Source organism: Xenopus laevis, chromosome 1S (genome assembly GCF_017654675.1).
Source record: "Xenopus laevis strain J_2021 chromosome 1S, Xenopus_laevis_v10.1, whole genome shotgun sequence".
Classification (NCBI taxonomy): Eukaryota; Metazoa; Chordata; class Amphibia; order Anura; family Pipidae; genus Xenopus; species Xenopus laevis.
Genome location: NC_054372.1, coordinates 62,144,084 through 62,167,077, shown reverse-complemented (window position 1 = coordinate 62,167,077; position 22,994 = coordinate 62,144,084). Strand labels below are relative to the sequence as shown.

Below are 22,994 nucleotides of genomic sequence, written 5' to 3'. Positions count from 1 at the left end.
TCTGCACCTGGATCACTGAGCTGCCAGACAAACACCAGAGTCAGGAACATTAAACGTAGATCTTGGAAAAACAGTAAAAATTAAGATGGAAAGCAATTGAAAAAGGTATTTATTTTCTAAAAGCAACTCAACTGAAAAAAAGTGTATGGAAGGTGAACAACCCATAATGCCATAAGACTTGAATATTTAGCAAGAAGGCTATTCTAAGCACTATTGAAATCAAGGTTGTCTGTTTTGAAATTTAGTGCAAGGCAAACAATTACAGCAATTACAACGGTTTATCAACTTAAAATAAAAATGGCCATATTTTAGGCAAAGGAATGCATGTTGTTGTCAGACTTTTTTGGAGATAATTCTCTGAGCCAATTTATCAAATGTTATTTTGTTTTCCTTTGTGCCAATAGTTGGCACTAGGATTTGAAAAAGGTCTTTCTTGCCAAGTAAACCAAGTTTACGTGTGAGAAGTTTAGCTTTGGTGAATATAACAAGTTTTTTTTAATGGAAATCTGTCCACCTGGAAGATTTATGAAGGTCACTGCTTATTAAAAAAAAAAACTAAATAGTTAAACAGTAAGCAATATAATTTGACAGTCATTTACTAATCCATGTCAACATTGGTAGTGCAATAGACAGTTTCAACCATATCTAGTCATATTCAGTACACACCATTTTCTCCTTCAGCTCTAGATTTTCACTTCTGAGGAAAGAACATTCCTTCTGAGCATCGCGAGTCACAGCTTCAGCATCAGAAAGAGATTGCTTCAGTTGAAAGATTTCTTCACAGAGTTTCTCACTATCACCCTGGAAACACATCAGAATATGAGCTACTCAAAAAAAAAAAAAAAAACCCACTTGCTATACAACATCTGGATTGGAAAGCTTCAGTTTAAATCCTACATGTTCGTTACAGAAAGTGATCAGAAGATGTATCAATGCAGATGTAGCAGATGCGTGGCATTAGTAGGTGTTTATTTATGACTTACCATGGAAACCGAGAGATCAAAATTTCGTACTTTTTTCTGCAAGTTATCTGCGCGTTTCCTTAATTCTGCAAGTTGAATTTCCTGCTCTTTCAGAAGTTTTGTTTTAGTTTCTAGATCTTCCTACAATTGGTAGAATAAAAGTTAGTCTTTTAATGTAAATTAAAAATACTACAAAGAAAGATTACAGATTACTTACAAAGAAATTGAGAGGCTTTAAAATGTATTTACATTTGTGATGATAAAAAACTTTTATACATAAAGATCATGCATTTTAGCTCTAGCATGGCTCTACTTTTTTAATCTAAGGATTCAATTAGATTTTTTTAAGAAGTAGCAGACACCAGAAAAGCTCACCTCAAGATTTTGATTGTACATCTCTGCATTTTCAACTAATTTCTTTAAACTGCCAATCTCATGGATTAGTTGTGCCTGGAATGCAATTAAGCAATACAGCAAGTAGTATTAGCAAGCGTGATGATTGAACAGCCATCACCCAAAATAGAGGAAAGTGAAGGTGGGGTGATCAAAAAGTTAGAAAGGGGTTCAAAGATTTGGAAAAACCAGATTTCCCAGTGCAACAATTTTGCATCCAATACCTCTGAATTAAAAAAATGAAAGTGTTTTAAAGTAATTACAAGATAATGTATTGTTGGCCTGCACTGGTAAAACTGGTGTGTTTGCTTCAGAAACACTAATATAGTTAAAAATGTTCTGCTATGTAGCCATGGTGCAGCCATTCAATCTGAAATAGAAGAACATGCATGGGTTTGTTTAGCAGATAGTAGATGTTTTCTGCAGAATACAAATAGGTTTAAATCACTGAACTAATTCCATTGTATTCTACAGTGCTTATCTGCTATTTAACCTGTGCCATTAAGCCCCTCTTCAGCTTTGATTATATAAACTATAGTAGAGTTTCTGAAGCAAACGCACCAGTTGTACCAGTGCAGGGCAACAGTAAATGAAGTTCTACAAACCACTTTCATTTTTTCTGACGTTACTGTTCTTTTGAGGTATAGTTGATTAACCCGAGCCCATAGACCAGCTCTAGCTACCACAAAATCATACAGAAGCAATTCAACAAAGTTACTTATAATGCAGTACCAACACCAATACAAATGTTAAGTAGGAACAGAAAGCTCTGCTATGCAATATTACATTTACATTTAATATGTCTATCATTGAAAAGAGAAGCTGCAGGCCAACTTTCTCAACCCATTTTACCACTATATAGGTGGGTAATAGTTTTGGGCAAAATAAACAAACTCAAAACACCTGCAAAAAATTGCATTCAAATGTGTTAATAGAAAGATGTGAAACCATTTTAGGGAATATGGTATAATAACTGTTCTTTCAGAAAAAAAAGTAATTTTATGATAAGCTACTATTTATTAGTCAAATAAGTTATTTCCAAATCGAATTGCATTTGAAAGCAGGATTTGTTTATCCATTTCTGTTCTCTGGTTTGGATTCTTGACAATGTAGCAAAAGACAGTTCTCTTCAGGATCTATGAATCAGCTGACTTTCACTATATTGTTTCAAGAGTCAAAAACAGCAATGCAAAGAGGGCATACGATTTTCAATTGCAATTCATTTACAAATATTTTTAAAACCACTGGAATTTATGTACAGTATTTTGTTGCTTACAATTTCATTTAATTAGGCAACAAAAATACAGCTTACCACTATATTGTATGTATGTGTGTGTATATATATATATATATATATATATATATATATATATATATATATATATATATATATATATATATATATATATATAGTAGAGCCAACAAACCGCACTCACAGGACTTTATGAAGGTGAAAAATCAAAATTGGTGTTTATTTCAACGTTTCGGCTATTCACTTAAGCCGTCATCAGGAAGTGAAAATCACACAAACAAACACTCCATTTAAAGGCCCCACTTGGCGCCAAAAGCTACTGTATGACGTCATAGGTGGGTGTGTACAACCCCTTAATCCCTTCTAGAGTGTGTATCCCCATTCCATCGCTATAAACCTGCTGTGCATATAAAATACTGTGAAATAGTGACACCCAAGGTATATTAATCTATAGCCCCAATGTGTGATCAGTGCCCTAAAAACAACATCCCATATCACAATGTATATCCCACATCTGTGCTCATCCCTTTGCCACATCTGTGGTCAGTTCGTGAGAAAGACAACAGACCCACTGGAGGATAAGCTTCGCTCCTTCACCTGTTTATCGCCATCAGCTGTAACTTCCGCCACCACATTGACTGCCTATCATGCCGGTTCCGCCTCCTACTGCGCCCGTTGTTGCTAGATCGGTGCGTATCTCAATAGTAATACGGAGTCATCCCGTGTCAGCTGTGAGTATAGCTCCTCCTCTCGTTCAGTGCTGCTAGCCAATGGGGAGCCTCACCCCGCTCGCAGCCGGTGACACACCTCCTATGACTGCAGCATCTCTCCAACCGGAGAACAGATGTGTCACGCTGCTGTTCACAGCCGCGCTGTGTCTCATCCCCTCACGCTTCTCTGGTATCCACCCTATATGTATAGGCCACCAATTGGCACCCAAGCGTATAGAGAGTAAGACCACTGGTACGTGTAGGGGTATCGCCACCTTGCGTAATACCTTCAGGGAGCTAGGAGGGAGCTCGGGGGCAATCAACCTACAGCAATGTGGGTTAGCAGTATGCTGTACACCTCAGTCAAGCTGTACAGCGGTATCTAGATCTCACATGGCAGACCTTGGCAGCGTGATGCGAAGCGGCCAAACACTGTGCTTCGCATCACGCTGCCAAGGTCTGCCATGTGAGATCTAGATACCGCTGTACAGCTTGACTGAGGTGTACAGCATACTGCTAACCCACATTGCTGTAGGTTGATTGCCCCCGAGCTCCCTCCTAGCTCCCTGAAGGTATTACGCAAGGTGGCGATACCCCTACACGTACCAGTGGTCTTACTCTCTATACGCTTGGGTGCCAATTGGTGGCCTATACATATAGGGTGGATACCAGAGAAGCGTGAGGGGATGAGACACAGCGCGGCTGTGAACAGCAGCGTGACACATCTGTTCTCCGGTTGGAGAGATGCTGCAGTCATAGGAGGTGTGTCACCGGCTGCGAGCGGGGTGAGGCTCCCCATTGGCTAGCAGCACTGAACGAGAGGAGGAGCTATACTCACAGCTGACACGGGATGACTCCGTATTACTATTGAGATACGCACCGATCTAGCAACAACGGGCGCAGTAGGAGGCGGAACCGGCATGATAGGCAGTCAATGTGGTGGCGGAAGTTACAGCTGATGGCGATTAACAGGTGAAGGAGCGAAGCTTATCCTCCAGTGGGTCTGTTGTCTTTCTCACGAACTGACCACAGATGTGGCAAAGGGATGAGCACAGATGTGGGATATACATTGTGATATGGGATGTTGTTTTTAGGGCACTGATCACACATTGGGGCTATAGATTAATATACCTTGGGTGTCACTATTTCACAGTATTTTATATGCACAGCAGGTTTATAGCGATGGAATGGGGATACACACTCTAGAAGGGATTAAGGGGTTGTACACACCCACCTATGACGTCATACAGTAGCTTTTGGCGCCAAGTGGGGCCTTTAAATGGAGTGTTTGTTTGTGTGATTTTCACTTCCTGATGACGGCTTAAGTGAATAGCCGAAACGTTGAAATAAACACCAATTTTGATTTTTCACCTTCATAAAGTCCTGTGAGTGCGGTTTGTTGGCTCTACTATTGACTTATTATAACCAGCACCTAGGCAGTTGCACTTCGTTTCGTGTGCACCAGAATTTGGACTATATATATATATTATATATATCGCCTGTAGCTTTCCTCTTAACATTAAAAAGAGATCATTAAAGATTAAGGAGAATGATATGGCTCAAAAAGTACCAACGTACCCCTTTTTAATTAATTATTTTAAAAACAGGAAGAGCATTTACAAATCATAACATTTGAGAAGCCTTTGAAAAAACAGACATAACACAATTATATAAAAGGAGAAAAGACTATTGAGACAAAAGCAAGCCTATAAACAACAGTTTTTTCCAAAGGCTATCAAATAGTACCTCGTGTTCTTTTTGAGTTTCCTTCTCCAGAATTTCAAACTCATTGGTTTCTTGATTCTCCTTGAGTGAACGTTCCAGATCTGCAATTTCCCTTTTTAGAGTTTCATTCTCTAGAATAATATTGTCAAAATTATCTCGCATAAGTGCCAGTTCCTCCAGTGCATTTGCCTGTTTGGGTTGAAACATAATCAAAATAAACATGCGGATCTTCAAAACTAAACATGAAAACGTGAGCGAGATTACCATTACCTTTTCTGCCATTATAGCTTCACATAGCTGAATACTCTCCATAAAATCTTGCTCAGAAGACTAGTGGAAAAAAAAAAAAGGTAATCATTTTTCCAGGATAATTAACCTTGCAAAATACATCATGGAGCGTATACAGGGTGCATACTGCGGAATATTGTTGCGATATGTGTATAGTACAGAAAAGTAAATATATGTATATAAAATAGATGATTGTATAAGTGATGCAGTAGGACTAGGATGACATCATAGATATGTTTTATAAAGAAGGGTTTCACTTTGTATAGGAATCATGTAGTAAAGAGAATAAGAATGCAGAGTATAAAGGGGAAAATAAAGTTTACCAAATGATTAAAACCATAGCAAATCTGTTTAGAAGTTAAATCTAACATGGGAAACCTCTTCCAAATGTTTATACATTTAAAATACAAAACATTTACTACCCACTATTTCAGGTTAATAATCCACTCTATTGCAGACTGCTTTCTGTTATTAATGCAGCCATTCACCACACATCTCAAATTACAATTTAATCTTGCAGCCTTCACAAATCTGTGTGTTATAGGTTGTGTTGACAAACCCTGTAACCAAACAACTAAGGTACAAAAAGTACATTGTGTGCCCCGCTTTAGGGCTATGCTACGTAAGAGACTTTTAGCCGACTAAAATAGCACAAATAGATTGCATTTCTTTGGGGCAAGCTACATGGTATCAAAGGATAGATCACCCCTATTAAAAAACTGAAATCCATTGTATCGATTACAGCATGTCTTTCTTCATCTGCATAATATTTGCTGTCATACTGTTATCACTTGTTTAACGTGAAAATCAAATAAAATATTTTCAACAGAAAAAACTGAAATCGATTTTACACTGCTAAAGTCAAATGTTTATGAGAATCTAGTCAACGCAATATAAAATTGTATCAATAGATAGAATAATACAGGGGAATTCATCGTTTTCAATTGTATAATATGTAACAGAATTAATTCATCTGAAATTTTAAAAAGACTTGAGTTACAAAAGTGGTCACTATGAACAACATGCCGATTACTTCCTTTAAACAGGAATTGCTTGGTTGCACAGAAAACCAATGCAGCCTACAGTATTCATCACAGATGATTATCAATCAACCGTGCAGAATAATTCATATTTTGGAACTGTAGGCACATGTATGTGATTGTGTCAGCCGGCACTTATGTCACTAACTTTAGTGTCAGTAACGGATTACTTGTCATTAGAAAATAAAGGGTTAAATAATCTATTTAATAACTTTGGATAAAGATTTAATTGGTTGGATGTAGGGATGAACCAAATCCAGAATTCAGTCTTTCAGATGGATTCCTGGCTGAACCTAATCCTAATTTGCATATGTAAATTAGGGTGGAGGAAAATTCCATGAGTTTTCCTACAAAACAAGGAAGTAAAAAATATTTTCCGCTTTTTCCTTTCCCACCCCTAATTTGTACATGCAAATTAGGATTTGGATTCGGTTCGGTATTTGGCCGAATCTTTCACAAAGGAATCATGGATAGGCCAAATCCCAAATCTATTCGGTGGTTCCCTAGTTGGATGTAAGCTCACTTTCAGCTCTTTTGATGTTTTCAGAAGCTTGGCAAACACCCTAAAGCACAGTAAGCAGATGTTTTGCTCTAGGCACCAGGGAGTAAGATGGCCACGAAAAGAAAGATGATTAGCTCCATTTCAAAATACATGAAAATAAAGTTCTTGGGGAAGAAAACAAAAGTAACTCACTTTTTGTTTATCATTCTCACTTTTCTTGTTAAGGTTTTCAATAAACTCTTCTAAATCAACGATCTTTTGTTCCAGCATTTTTCTGTGTTCTATACACTCATCATGGGAGCTGCTTAGACGTTTACCATCAACAGAACTATCCTGTAGGTCACTGTTTGATGCATTGTAACCAGAGTCTCCAAGCACTGACATTTCTTTTCTCAGAACTTCCTTTTCAACATCAGTTTGGACTTCTGTAACTATCTCTAGATTTTTAGCTCTGTCCCTAAGCTGCCCTTCCAGTTCTGCTATCTTGAGCTCAAAGCTTTGTACAAGTTGGTTTTTTTCTTCTTCCTTTGACTGTAGTTGCTGCTGGAGGCTTGTGATCTCCTTTTCAAAAGAAGCTTTTCTACATTCAGCCATATCGCCAGAGTCTTTGGGGAGGTATTGTAGCTGGTTTTCCTTAGAAGGATCATGAAACTGAAGACTGCATGTAAAAAGAACCTGAGTTAATGGACCAGCACTTGCATATATTCAATTAAAATAAAGACACCAATCCAAAGATTCACTATCTTAAAAAATGTTTGTTACCCAGGCCTTGAGCAATTACCCAGAACTTTGAACCTTGGACATTAATTGGACTTATGTATGCACCAATGGACACGGAGGGGTGTGATTATGGTTAATTGGCAATGTGATTTAACTTTAGCTAGTGTGATGTGGCTGTACACTTGACGTGTGCCCGAAACATGTAGTTTTGATACACTCCTAATAAAGGAAATTGCAGCAAAGTTCTGCGCCTCTGCTTCCTCCATTCTATTGAATCCAAAGATTCACTATCTTGTTTTATGAACAGCTAATTTGGAGAGAGAACCCTAGAACTGGACTAATTACCTTAAGTCGAATTTAAATTTGAGCACTGATGTCTAAAAATGCCCAAGTCGCGGGCCAATTACCGACAATTTCATATGCCATGGATTATGGATTATTATTAAACACAATGCACTCATACAAAGGGGTCAGTAAAACTTCCCTAGGGCTACATGCAGCTTGCAGGCTTGTTGAACAATCCTGGTGTACAGCTTCAGTTTGATCACTTTGAGGGTGATCAGAAACTGTACCGCAAATAACTTATAGGTACAAGATCTATTATACAAAAAACAGTTATCCAGAAGCTATGAATTACAAGAAGGCCACCACCTACAGACTCTATTTTAATCAAAAAATCCATATTTTTTGTAATAATAAAACAGCACCTTATACTTGATCCAATAAAAATATAGTTAATCCTTATTGAAGAATTGGTTTATTAATGTTTAAATGATTTTTTAGTAGACCTAAGGTGTGGAGAAAACCCCAGGTCCCGAGAATTCTGGATAACAGGTCCCATACCTGTAGTTGGTATAAAATGATTTTTCAAATCATCACAAAAATAGGTAACCTCTCAACCCCAACAATACTCGAGACTTGGAATATTCTCTTGCTAAATACTTGCTTAATACTCTGTTAAAGGTAAAAGAATTCTGAATGCCACTTGCAGGAATAAAACAGAACACACATCCCCAGCAAGGCTTCAAAGTACACCATCCCACTCCACACCCCCATAGGCATTTAAGTTGATTATTAAAATACCATACAATATGTTAGCTCAAGTCACCATTCATTCTACCTTGCTGTGTAACATCATTATTAGTCTCCTCAATATTTACATCAAGGATCACACTAACAGGCATAGTGGCCCGTTACATCTGTAAAGGCATAAGACTCCTAGTTTTAGGAGAGTTTACCAATATGAACTGTAGTGCTTAGTGGGTGGTTTTTAAAACAGTACCTGTCAGAAATCTGTCCAAAGTCTATCATCGATTGATGAAGGGATGTCTTTTCTCTGCAAGTTACTTTACCGGCAAAATTCCATTCTGCATCTATTCCATTGTTGTCAATCATGGAGATTGGGTCATCAAAATCAGAAAACTCTGTACAAACAGCTGAACAGCAATAAAAACAACAAAAGTTAGAGTTGGTTGGATTGGCTCTAACATACCTTTTATAACTTATGGTCTCTTCTAAAATTATTTCCCCTTGTACACTGCCTGTCACTTGTTTAAAAACCTAACACAAGCAATTATTATTTTGTAAAAAAAAAAAAAAAACACATGAAAACCATATCCTCGGCCACATTTGTACCAGCCATTTTTCCTTGGCAAAGAGAGAAAGCCCTTGATTAATTTATATACAGTTAACTGTACAGTATAATGAATAATGCAAACCCATGCTAAAATTTAGATATGGGACCTGTATCTGTATATAGTGGATAATGTAACCCTACTGTAATCTTACAGCAGCTGATACGAGATATGTGACCTGGATAAAAAGCACTAGGCCTGCTGCCTTGTGCTTTTATATTGTCGCATAACTCCATTGTCGATTTTAAAATCTTTATAAATTACAGAATGGGTACATTTATAAACAGCTATTTAAAAAATTAAATCAAATGCCAAATCAAATGTTTTAAGCATATATCATTACTGGCTAGCTTTAGCCTTTTGCACACACATAAAGAAGCCCAAAAAATTCAGTAACAACTTATACGTACAGTCATCAATTTCTGGAAATGAGGGCAAGTCAGAGAATTTTGCCTTCTTGCTAAAATTGCCGGGTAATCTGGATGGCATATCAAAGTCAGAAACACTAGAATTGTGTAAACTGTTTTGGATTTTTCCTGGTGCCCACGTAACTCTTCGTTTTCGTTTGACCTAAAGGTAGTAAAGAGAAATAATTGTATTTTGAAAATAGTTGAAAAAAGTTCAGCTATCTTGCTAGTTCGGTAATCTGTGTATTATGAGCATATTTTCATTTACTATATTATAAAAGTGTATATAGTAAACACACATAAGTGCACGACAGGATCACATTGATATATGAAAGAATGACAACTACATCCCCAACATTATTATTGCCCAGACAGTACTCTCCAGCTCATTCAAAACTTGCATTATAAGTAATGTACCCTTACCATAAAATATAGGAGACAACACCCCAGAATTGTTGAACTAATTATCCTTGTATCTTACTTTAGGTAGTACATCAACTCTTACAAACACTGTATATAGTTAGTTTGTATTTAGAGTTACCCGTTGGTCTTTTTGAGATTCTTGGGATGAAGCAACAACGATATTTGTCAAGTGCCAAATTCTGTCTTCTCTCTCTTTCTGCAGGTTTTTGATTTCAGTCAGCAATTGTGCATGCTCTTCTTTAGCCATTGCTTGTGCTTTTGTTTCAGATGATGTCTGAAAGAATAATGAAGAAAATATGTATTTCTGCTGAAGGTTTAACGCCAAAATGAACCCTGGCTGGCTGACTTGTAACAGGGGAAACTATCTCCTGTGCCCTACCTGTATTAACCCTCAATGTACCACGACCTTTAGCGTGGGGGGGGGGGGGAGTCGCCAGTTTCTCCAGTAAAGACACAGAAGCAGAGAGTTGAAGTCAAACACACCCTCTTTATTTGTCACTGTCTTTAACGGAACAGCAGCACATTCACAGGGCTCAATCTCCCGGCTTTACACATGACTCTTCCTGTAACTGCACACTGCCAGGGGGGACACACGCTCGCAGGCACCCCTCTTGGGCCCTGGCTGGCTTTATTCGGATTAGCCTCTCCTCTTTACCCTGGCTGGCGGGATTCCTGCTGGGAATACTACGCCCACTCACTCCTAGTTGGGGCCATAACTGACCATTCTAGTTACCTAGCTATCTTACACTTCCTAGAGTGTACTACTGTTCTACTACTAGACCTCTCACTATCTAGGCTCAGTAGCTCTTTCAAGAGATGACTCTACTGCTGCAGAGTCTGCTGCTCATCTTGCTTCCCATGACATATCTCTAAAATAACTTCCTAAAACCTTCCCTCATATAACCTACTATACTCTACCCACTAGGGCCTTTCCCTTACAACGGTTATCCTCTAGACCAGGGCTGTCCAACTCTGTGCCCCCCCCCACATGAAAGCCTGCCTTCTGTGTCTTCTTAACATGTGTACGCTTTCAAAGGTATCACAACAGAGATAACTGGCCCCTGCATTGTTTAAACCTCAAAGACAGACTGTAATCCCCTGTATTGTTCACACCTGTGACACCTCTATTGTTCACATTCTAAAATCCTGTACTGTTCACACCTGAGACCCAGACTGAAATTGCCAACATTGTTCACACCTTATTCAAAATGCTAATGGAGCACCAGCACTGTGTCACTGTATGTACTACATCTTAGAGTGGTCCTGATGGGTTTCCCTGTCTCCTGCTCTGTTCTGCCTTCCTTATGCTCCTTGTGTGTGCTATACTTTGCTACTCTATGTTCCCTGCGTGTGCCATTCTCTGCCAGTCCTGTGCTCCCTGGGCTTGCCATACTCTTCCCGCACTATGCTCCCTGGGTGTGACAGTCTATGCCTGCCCTATGCTTCTTGGGGGTGCCATACTTTGCCTGCCCTATTCTCCTTGGGTGTGCCATACTCTGCCTGAGCGTGTCATACTCTGGATTCCCTGTGTGTGCCTGGCATTTGTTCAGGGGATTTGTTAGCATTTAATTAGTTAGGGGCCCCTAAGGTGTTTAATCATGTGCTGGGGAGGGTGTGCTTTGTTATCCAGAGGGGAGAAGAAGGTATATGTACCGTATATACTCGTGTATAAGCCGACCCGTGTATAAGCCGAGGTACCTAATTTACCTAAGAAAACTGGAAAAATGTATTGACTCGTGTATAAGCCTAGGGGCCCCATGTCAGATTTCAAAATGTGAATGTGTAAATGTGTAATCATGTTTTATGGCATAGAAATCTATCTAAAACTATTTAAAAGAGCCTCCCCATAATTCCATCAGCAGGAACATGACACTGCAAAAATATGCTTACCCTATGTACATGTACAGCTCCACAGATAGCACTCTGCTGCTGGCAAACTTGGAATCAAGCTTTAGGACCTTTTAACAATGGCCGCCAGGGGCCCTGTGAAAGAGCTGCAGGACGGTTCACTGTGTCCACTCTAGGGGCGGCGCGTCCTTCCCTGCCGGCGTAGATACCGTAGATATGCCCAGCAGTGCGACCCCCTGTGACCCGGCCCCAGCAGGACTGTCTGTGACGCCGCCCGGAGCAGGTCCAGGAGCTCCGGGCGGCGCGTCCTTCCCTGCCGGCGTAGATACCGTAGATATGCCCAGCAGTGCGACCCCCTGAGACCCGGCCCCAGCAGGACTGTCTGTGACGCCGCCCGGAGCAGGTCCAGGAGCTCCGGGCGGCGCGTCCTTCCCTGCCGGCGTTCGCTCCCAAAATGGCGGCGCCCATGGCCGCCACGTGGGTAGCGGCCGGCGCCGCTACCCACGTGGCGGCCATGGGCGCCGCCATTTTGGGAGCGAACGCCGGCAGGGAAGGACGCGCCGCCCGGAGCTCCTGGACCTGCTCCGGGCGGCGTCACAGACAGTCCTGCTGGGGCCGGGTCACGGGGTCGCACTGCTGGGCATATCTACGGTATGACCCGCGTATAAGCCGAGGTTGAGTTTTTCAGCACATTTTGGGTGCTGAAAAACTCGGCTTATACGCGAGTATATACGGTATTTAACTTTTTTCCACATATGATGGATATCTCTGTAGTGAGCACCAACCATTTGTTTTTTTGGTGTGCTATAATGTAGACATGAGGTAACATGGGTGTTGTTTAAAGTGGGTGTGGTTTAGAACAGGGAGTAGCTAACACTGGCTTCCATTATCGGCCCTCCACCATGTGGACCAGAAAAATTCTGTCCGTCGGTACCACAGAAGTTGGACAGCTCAATTCTAGACTAAACTTAACCTAAATATATGAATTAACCATTACTGAAACATTTATAGTAAACCATTAACATTTTACCCTATTACAGACTACTTGGGAGAGTTAACACTAAAGCAGAGTTAGGCCATGCAAATATGGTGGAGGTATTGGGGCTTTCAGCTCTGGGTTAAATAGTACAATAGAAGTTAAATCAGTAGTGGAAAGAGGAGGATAATCTACAATCTGCAAGAAGCTATTGCATATAGATATGTCTAAGCAGGAAACGGTCACAGTCAACTTCAAAAAGGGACTATTTCACAGCAAATAAAAAGTACTAGCTTACAATACAAGGAGATTCAGTTCACATGTGCTTCAAAAGTGAAAACGTTTCTTTGCAGCCCCAGGTGCAAGCTGTACCCTTTGCCAGGGCAAAATTGCATAGATAAATAAAAACAGCAGCACTGGTATTATTTGTAAAAAAGTGAAAAACCTTACTAAAGTGCCTAAAGGCAACATTTCAAGCTACTCTAGCCCTTTGTCCCACCTATGAGCCTAAAGGCTAGACAAAGGGCTAGAGTAGCCCTAAACGTTGGCTTTAGGCACTTTGGTTAAGTTTTTGCGCAGCTTACAATACAAAGTAACACAGAATGAGCTTTGCACATAGTTTATAAATGTTGGACAATCGAAAAGTTAAAAAATAAAAATTAAGAGCAGATGTTCTCTTTCAATGTAATGCATGTACTCACCTCTAAATCCTCTAATTGTTTCTTTAAATCCATGATTTCTTTCCTGTACCTTTTCAGCAACGCTTCATCATCCAGGACCTCATTAACATGGGGAGTATTTCTTACGTGTTTGGCAGTACTGGCAAACTAAAAGTGAATTATGCAGCTCAAAAGAGGTTTTCACCAAAACTTTAAATTATTTGTAAAATTAAATATAATGCAAGTTTTTTCTTCTGTGTGTACTATTGTAAAATGTACAATGCATATACAAGTAGTGCTATATAAAGATATATAGCTAATATACAAGCTAATGAAAAAGAGAAATTCACACCAGAACTATTCTAAGCGTTTTTCTATTGAATAAAAAACATCATGTCTCAACACTAATCATCACCAGTGATTTAGATTTTTGATCTGTAACAAGATAGGGGTATACCACTATAAAATTACATCTAATAGAAGAGAGAATTGGAAGCTACCTTTTCCATATGAGACAAGGAGCTGAACTCAAATGCCTGAGCTCTCTATATGGCCTAAGATCGTTAGGTAGAGCCAACACCTTTTTCAATTTAAAATTATTTAAAAACTTTAGCATTAAGAACTAAATGCAAGAAAAAAGGGGCAGTACAATACAAAATTGTGTGGGTTCTTAAGTGGTGAAATAAGTAACTGCACAAAGAAGGAAAGAGGGTTATGTACCTTATGTTTGCAAAAAGGGGCCAAAAAATAAATAAAAAATATATAAATAAATAAATATATATATATACTCTCTCAGATGCAGTTGAACTGCAGACTTTCAGCTTTAATCAGTGGGTTGAACAAAAAGATTGTATAAAAATGTGAGGAACTAAAGCCACACAATCACTTCATTTCTGAGGCTCAAAAGTAATTGGACTTTATCCAATATCATTAAATTTCTTTAATGATATATATACTTTAATTAAAAAATGTGTACCGTTTTTATAAGAAACCTGACTGTATGCAGTGAAATTCTCCCTTCATTTACTGCTGTGGATAGGAATCGTCAGATGGTCCCTAACTGCTGAGCAGTGAAACAATCATATTTATGAACAGCAGGGGGAGCCCCGACTTACTTACCAGCCATGCAGAACTCAAGCAGCTTTGTTTATGACTATCCCTAAGCAGCCCAGACCACACTGAGCATGTGCAGGGTCAGGGTAAGCTGTTTAACAAAGTTACAAGATGACAGCCCCCTGTGGCCAAATTTGAAAGCATAAATCATTTGCTTGATTAGGCTTTTTGGTGCAGTAAGTTCATGCTTATGTTTAGTATACAAAATACAGCATTTCAAGCCTTATTCTATTCTAGACTTTCCTTGTCCTTTAAGCTACAAAAACAGAAAAATCCCATCCGAGAAATTTCTACAATATTAGGAGTGGCAAAAGCTACAGTTTGGTACATCCTGAGAAAGAAAGAAAGAAAGCACTGGTGAACTTGACAAAACAAAAGGATCTGGACGTCCACGGAAGACAACAGTGGTGATCGCAGAATCATTTCCATGGTGAAGAGAAACCCCTTCACAACAGCCAAACAAGTGAACAACACTCTCCAGGAGGTAGGCGTATCAATATCCAAGTCTACCATAAAGAGAAGACTGCGTGAAAGAAAATACAGAGGGTGCACTGGAAGGTGCAAGCCACACATAAGCATCAAGAATAGAAAGGCTAGATTGGACTTTGCTAAAAAAATAAAAAAACATCTAAAAAAAGCCAGCACAGTTCTGGAAAAACATTCTTTGGACAGATGAAGATCAACCTCTACCAGAATGATGGCAAGAAAAAAGTATGGAGAAGGGGTGGAACAGCTCATGATCCAAAGCATACCACATCATCTGTAAAACGGCCGAGGCAGTGTGATGACTTGGGTGTGCATGGCTGCCAGTGGCACTGGGACACTAGTGTTTATCCATGATGTGACACAGGACAGAAGCAGCCGAATTAATTCTGAGGTGTTCAGAGACACTGTCTGCTCAAATCCAGCTAAATGCAGTCAAATTGATTGGGAGGCGTTTCATAATACAGATGGACAATGACCCAAAACATACAGCCAAAGCAACCCAGGAGTTTATTAAATCAAAGCAGTGGAATATTCTTGAGTGGCAAAGTCAGTCACCTGATCTGAACCCAATTGAGCATGCATTTCACTAAACTTCGGATACTAAGGCCAACAAACAAACAGCAACAAGCATTAAAAAGGAGGAAACCTGTTGGGTGATGTCCACGAGTTCAAGACTTCAGGCTGTCTTTGCCAGCAAAGGGGTTTCAACCACGTATTACAAATGAACATTTTATTTTCAGTTTTTTAATTTGTCCAATCACTTGTGAGCCTCTGAAATGAAGTGATTGTGTTAAAAAAAGGTTTTAGTTCCTCACATGAATAAAAGCTGAAAGTCTGCAGAAATATTTATGAGCCTAAATGTGTACACACACACACACACACACACACACACACACACACACACACACACACACACACACACACACACACACACACACACACACACACACACACACACACATATATATATCCAAATAATACCAAAGAAACTGCACTCCAGGTCTTTTAAGGTGAAAAAATCAAATCATATTTATTTAGACGTTTCGGCTCCTAACTCAAGCCATCCTCAGGAAGTGATAACAACACAAACAACACACATATTTAAACAATAAGATGGCGCCAAAATCAAATCATGACGTCATCATCAGGAAGTGCTTTTCATTGGTGATCATATTACAAGGTGAACGACCCAGCAGTTAATGGGTGTATACCCTTAGTGACTAATCAAACACCGGGCCAGACTTAAAAGTAGTGACAACATCAACAGGACATACCTGTTTTATGGTAAGTGTCTAAAGAAGGTATATCATACATGCCCCTGTGCCCTAAATATCCTCTTCGTGACTGCGTGTACATAAAAACATTGTATAGCGCGTTTTGCATAAACATAGCTCCTTACCCCTCTGGACTTCATCAACTGCATCTTTGTGATGTATCGCCTTATGTGTGGAATGATATACGTTCTTTAGACACTTACCATAAAACAGGTATGTCCTGTTGATGCTGTCACTACTTTGTGTGTTGTTTGTGTTGTTATCACTTCCTGAGGACGGCTTGAGTTAGGAGCCGAAAAGTTGAAATAAATATGATTTTATTTTTTCACCTTAAAAGACCTGGAGTGCGGTTTCTTTGCTATATATATAACCAGCAAAGAGCCAGCACTCTCGAATAAAGTGTTTGTTTGCCTGGGTGCACGATCAATATAGTATCTCCATCCATCCAAAGAAGATCAGCACTCTGAGAAAGGCCCTGGACTGGGCAGAAACATTAGTCCTATGCGGTGTTATTTTCAGTAAAACCTTTTTCATATTTTTAAGCCCTGAGAGTGCTGATCTTCTTTGGAGATATATATATATATAAAATAAATAAATATAAATAGGAAAGACATTTACCCACGCCTCTAAACATTTGAAAAACCATTTTCTAACAGTCAAAGTGCATTCACCCTCCATAATAGTCTGCAAATAACTCAAAATGAATTTAGCAGATATAAACATCATCACAAGTAGAACTGGAAGTGCTAGACTGTTTATTGCTCTGAATGCTAGAATAAACATCTAACAGCATCTAGCAAATGTAAGTTTAAAATAATGCGTCAGATTTACAGGCTGGGAAATTTAAGAATTTTGCTCTATGCTCTAATACCCCTCAGAAAAGTTTATCCCATTTGTAAACTGCAAGAGAGGACTGAGGCCAATTTTAAAATCTTCACTATAAAATAATATAACTAGTAATAGTTACCACTCAAGAAAAAAATACCAACAAAACCTTAAAACTGCCATCAAAAAAATAAATAAGTAGAAAAACATTAAGAACATTCCCTTACCTGAAGTGTACTCAGAGTTTCATCAAAAGAAACTGGCGTAATTGTGCAAATTATAACAGTTTTTGCATTTCCTCCCAATGAATTCTGGAGAATTCTGGTGAGTTTGCTGTCTCTGTAGTTTATAAATCCACTTGAAACAAAAGCATAAATCAACGTACTTTTTAATACATTTTAAAACATTTAGCTTATTGAGATACTTTTTGGCTAGTAAGTGTGTAGGCTAAAGAAAGAGAATATTAACTATTTTTCTTACTGTATGGGATTGCAGATGAGATGACCATTTTAGTTATTTAAAAGGTATTTACCCAGCCTGGCCATCGCTAAGCTTCTTAATAACCTGTCCAATGATAAACAAGCTGCGGTTGATGTTGCACCCTTCCTTAAGTCTCACACCTGAAAGATATAGATATCTTATGAGAGAAAGTGAACAGCTATGCGTCATTTGTACATGCAATTTCTTGTAAAGACTAGAGTTTACCTTCTGCTCCAGTTTGGCTTGCTCTTTCACTGCCAGCAAGATCTACCAAATTCTATAAAAGAAACATAAAATGTATAGGAGCTACAGCATTAGTTATTCAGCAGTAACAGGCTCTTTATAGTTACAACAATTATTGGTGCACTAGGAGAAAGACCACCAATAAACCACTTACTAAGTGAGATACCATTACTGCTCCATCACAGTTCTCTGAATTTGCGGGATCATTTCTGTCTCGGCTTTCAACAATCTATAAAAAAAAAAAAATGCTCATTAACAGATGTGTGATAAAATTAAATCAGTATGAGTTTAGTTTCACAGTACTTGGTAAAGCAAATACATAGGGGAAATCAAAACTTACCATTCTAAATATTGTATGTGAACGACTACTGTGTTCATTCATTTTAGTTTCTCCATAATGTCTGTTTTCTGTAGAAGGAAGTTTTTCAAAATTACCTTTATGCGTGTTAAACCAATAATGAAATGTTCTTTTGGTATAAACCAGTATATGAAATGTACTTTTGGTACAAACCAATAAATGTTGACTAACCATGGTATAGTGCTAGCCAGCAGAAGAGAGTAAATATTGTTAACATACTCCCAACATGGGACAAGCTTTAGGAACACATGTTTAATTATGGCATGAAAGCACTTTGATATTAAAATATTTGATTAGCTATGGTGTAATAAATGGCTTACTTTCACCCTTTTTGATCCACTGAATTACATGCTCAGGAACCATTACAAGTTCTTCAGTCAGGTCAGCAACATACACATTTCTCTACAAGCAAAAACATGGTTTTAAACCAGAGTACAGAAATTTGACAAATAAAAGTGAACATTGTTCTAGGAACTTCTGTCTAGCTATATACACACCGTACTTTTTTTTTTTTTTTTGCAGAATAGTATTTTAGAAACCTCTATCTATATAATTGGTACTTATACTTTATCAAGACTATTGTGGTTTGCTACAAGAAGACCCAGTATTTAACTTATCGACTGCAACACTGCTGTCATGGTGTTTGAATAAAGACAAAAATATTTAATCACATTACTGTCATTTTGATAGCATATAAAAAGGTTGCCAAGGGGAAAAATTACATTAATATCCTCGCGAATTTCCAAGGGCTTCTTTTTTCTATCATCACACAGGAGGTCTTTCACAGTTTCATTGTAAATTTCCATATAAGAAACTCTTAGAAGAAACTCTCGGTTTGGTATCTGTAGAAAAATAATGATGGGTGACAGATATGAGCATGCAATTAAATATTTGCTTAATTATAGGCTACTGTTGTCAAAAATAAAAAAAAATGTAATCACCATAAAGCTTATGATCTGAGGAAGTGTCACAAGACACAAGATATGATGAATAACTATCAATTCCCCTTAATATTTACTGTGCTGCAGTTTGGAAAGGTCTAAGTCTCCCATTGAACACTGGCAGGGAGGCTCAGTCAGAAAGCTAGTTAGGGTGAGATTTGGAGAAAAATGTCTATTTCCTCTCCCAGTAACATCTAGAAATTCAGCATGGAGCTCAGTTAAGGTGGGGTTTGTTATCTAGATATTCTCGAAACTATACACAAATGTTTTCCTACATGTGTAACCGAATTAGGAGCGAGAGGAATCCTGAACAAAGACTAGACCCTCCAAGGGGGTCTGGAAATTAAAAGAAAAAAAACCTGACAACAGCATTAAGCAGAGAGAGTACAGAAGAGCTCTGGCTGGGTAACAGCAAGCAGATACAAACATTCATTTAGGAAATCTGAACGTCCCATGAGAAAAAATTATATCACACTGAAGTCTGCTTCACAATTTTAAAAAAAAAAAAAAGAAGAAATTATGATGGGGAGAAGTGACAACAGCATCTGCTTTATAGAAAATAAACATTTTATCTGTGTGAAGATAGTGACGCAATTTTATCATTTAGTTCCATTACAGCATTAGTGATGTCAACCCAGCTGCTTATAAGCATGGTTTTATGCTTATAACCAATTTTATTTGCACAGCTAACATTTTTTCGTTTTTTGAAGGAATGCAGGAAATACATACATCCTGAATAATTTTAAACACTTCCTGTATGGCTTGTGGTATTATGCCCAATGAATTTGGTGTCCCCATCATCGTGTAGGTCTTGCCTGAAGAAGTCTGTCCGTATGCAAATATTGTACCTGTAAGAAACACATCTTTTTTTTCACAATGCTTTCAGTTTACACACATGCATTTTAATGTGAATCTACTAATACAAGTCCACCAGCCTAGTAAAATATCACCATTACAAGGAAGGAAAGAAAATGAAAAAATAAACCCAAAAACCCATATTAAACTTACCATTATATCCCTGCAAAGCTGATCGTATGATAGGTACTGCTATTTCTTGGTAAACTTGACTTGTTGATTCATGAGAATTAAATACACGATCTGGGGGAGGTAATGCCCATTAGATAAATTGTCAAAATAACAAACAAACAAAAAACAAAACATTACAGTAGATAAATTTTTTTACTGCAGGTATATCCTAAAATGAACATCTAACAATGAAGTGCAACTAAATAGAACAGTAAAGGATGGAGCACTGGGACAAAACCAATAATTTAAGTACAAGTATGGGACCTGTTATCCAGAATGCTCGGGAACTGGGGGTTTCCGGATAACGGATCCCATAACTGTACTAACACAATTTAAGGACCAACAGGCTAGACGTGCTATAAAATGCCATTCTGTACCAAAGACTCGCAGCAGTGAAGATCTGCCTCCGAAGATGCCCTATTAGCTCTCAAACTTCTTTTCTGATGATTCACAGCATATGTGCTGGACTGCCAGGCTCATAATATACATTATATTTACTACATAAAATCCACAATATAAGGCTTCAGATTTCATGATTATGAACCAGATGTAACCTTACCATCTGTGAGTTTGGCTTTTAAGCAACAATACAGTGCATGGTGATCAGTATCTTTTGCATGCAATTAGCATGTGGAATATGAATAACATTCAAAAGATGGGTTAAAACAAAAAAAGGGAAAGCTGCTAAAGACAAATCTAAAGACATGAAACATTACTTTTATACGGATCTCTCTTTAAATATACCATTTAAAAAAAAAAAAAAACTCTATTGTGAATGGGCTTGGTCCCAAATTGCCACATTGGGGCTTTCAAAAACAGTGGCACTGTAAGAACTATACCCTGAGGGACCATTGCTAAATTAACAAGAGAGGAGCACTGGCCCAGGAGTTTATAGTTACCAACTGTTATCACTATCCTCAACATGATTTCCATAAGGTGATATTTGGGGAACTCTTAAAAATTAAAATCCTGTTCATGTACAGTGGCCAGTGTGGCAACATTCAGGAAAAATTATTTACATTGACTTTTTTTTGTTTAGAGCATCTGTAAAATTATAATGTATGTATATATACTGTATATTAATTAATATACCGTATTTTATCACGTATTTAAACTTCTGAGGAGCAAAAAAAACCAAAAACCCTCAAATGTGGCATGTGTAATGACATTCAGGTTTAGTTCTTAGATTAGTTTAGATGAGGCATGCCATTATAAAGACATATCATAAAAAATTGCATATTAGTTAGATTTCTTTCCTTCTCAAAAATATTTCAGTCATATTTCCAGTGCCGTTCTTGCTAAATGATCTAAATGGCTGGTTGCGAGTTATTAGACCCACAAAAGGTCAACTACTGGAAGGACAAATGTGTGTGTTAGTAAAATAAATGAGTAGTGAGAATGTTATGACTCACCGAAATTAAAAGATTTGGTCCCATCAACCTGGGAAATGGTGTTGCTTCCAGCCTTCCATTGCAAGTTGGCCTGATCCCCTTGTTCTCTGCAAACAATAAAATAAAATGTCAGACCTTTGACATCAGATCCAGACTGTCACAGACTTATCCCACAGCTGCCAATTGCCAGTAAATCTGTAGTACAACAAATGTCAGACGGATCGCAGAGTTAGAAGTCATTGTAAATAAAATGTGTTCGGAAGCAGCATATACTCAACCCACGCCGCCTAATTACCTCTGTATAAGCGGCCGAACCCTAACACACACTTTAACTGCATCTCCCTCGGACATTTTGAGTCCGATTAGTGGAGAAATCGGTACCAACACCGCTCCCTGTCTCTAAGTCCCTTTTGGCGGCGGTACAAGGATCTCCTACAACCAGTTTGAATTTCCCTCGCCCGACTAGCCTATTGGACCCTCTTGTTTGAAGTCACGCCCCAGGCAGAGCAAAAACGAATAGGCGCTCAATAGTGGGGCTGGTGTTCGGGAAACGTCATTTCCCTTGCTTGTCTGCACGCCAGTACGGTCTCTGGCGAGGAACAATTCTAGCGCTAATACAAGCGGAGGTGTTTAGGAGCTGAAGGCAGCGATGTTTATTCATAACATGGCTGACAGTCGGGATGCAGACTACGTTTATTTATTTTTTTTCATCTGTAGCTGTAGCTTATATTAGTGCTGCGGAAAAGTAATGTACGCCGTGTGTGGCGCGACTGCGACTCATAACTACGACTTTCTGACTTTCATTAGGTCTTTTTCTGAAGCACCAGTGTCTCTTGGAGATAACACAGCTGCGACAACAATATTAAAAAAAAAAAGACGATTGCTTCCAGGTCTGGACTGGGAGTTAAAATAGGCCCTGGCATTCCAAGTCATAGAGGCCCAAATAGTCCTCCACAAGCCCACTAGATGGTGACTGTCTATGGGACCTTACAGCAGCCCCTCTGGCATTTGCCAGAACCCACAGATTGCCAGTCCAGCCTAATTGCTTCCTATAGAACTGATGTACACACACTGGGGTTCAGGCTGTCCCAGTAATAAGGATTGGGGCATTTGGTTGTGGATGTGAAACCTCTCTTCTGAGTAATAGTGGAAGCCAGGTAATTGCCAATACCACATCCCTTTTGTGTCCTGTTGCTCTCTCTCTGTGGTATTCCTAGATAGTAAAAACAAGAGCTAGCAATCTTTCAGGATGTCTCCACCTTCTAAATTTTCATTTTCCAGACTTTATTGTTAAATTATGTCTGGCATGAAATCTCCG

At 38.7% G+C, this 22,994-nt stretch overlaps 1 protein-coding gene across 3 annotated transcripts in view; it reads right to left on the bottom strand.

Annotated features, from left to right (window-relative positions):
- Positions 1–22,203, bottom strand: part of LOC108704450 (centromere-associated protein E) — a 54,832-nt gene extending 32,629 nt beyond the window's left edge. For all 3 annotated transcript variants that reach the window (XM_041579668.1, XM_041579669.1, XM_041579667.1), the window contains exons 1-21: positions 21,972–22,203; positions 21,698–21,783; positions 20,268–20,357; positions 19,989–20,107; positions 19,041–19,160; positions 18,639–18,720; positions 18,301–18,368; positions 18,115–18,189; positions 17,943–17,994; positions 17,770–17,857; positions 17,465–17,594; positions 13,582–13,707; positions 10,175–10,330; positions 9,637–9,796; positions 8,875–9,028; positions 7,065–7,530; positions 5,313–5,372; positions 5,064–5,231; positions 1,338–1,412; positions 984–1,103; positions 667–801 (exon numbers count right to left, since the gene is read on the bottom strand). In XM_041579668.1, the coding sequence (XP_041435602.1) occupies positions 667–801; positions 984–1,103; positions 1,338–1,412; positions 5,064–5,231; positions 5,313–5,372; positions 7,065–7,530; positions 8,875–9,028; positions 9,637–9,796; positions 10,175–10,330; positions 13,582–13,707; positions 17,465–17,594; positions 17,770–17,857; positions 17,943–17,994; positions 18,115–18,189; positions 18,301–18,368; positions 18,639–18,720; positions 19,041–19,160; positions 19,989–20,107; positions 20,268–20,357; positions 21,698–21,783; positions 21,972–22,027 (2,586 nt within the window). In that variant the 5' untranslated portion in view covers positions 22,028–22,203. The remainder of the gene's footprint in view (positions 1–666; positions 802–983; positions 1,104–1,337; positions 1,413–5,063; positions 5,232–5,312; positions 5,373–7,064; positions 7,531–8,874; positions 9,029–9,636; positions 9,797–10,174; positions 10,331–13,581; positions 13,708–17,464; positions 17,595–17,769; positions 17,858–17,942; positions 17,995–18,114; positions 18,190–18,300; positions 18,369–18,638; positions 18,721–19,040; positions 19,161–19,988; positions 20,108–20,267; positions 20,358–21,697; positions 21,784–21,971) is intronic.
- Between the last annotated feature and the right edge of the window lie 791 nt (positions 22,204–22,994).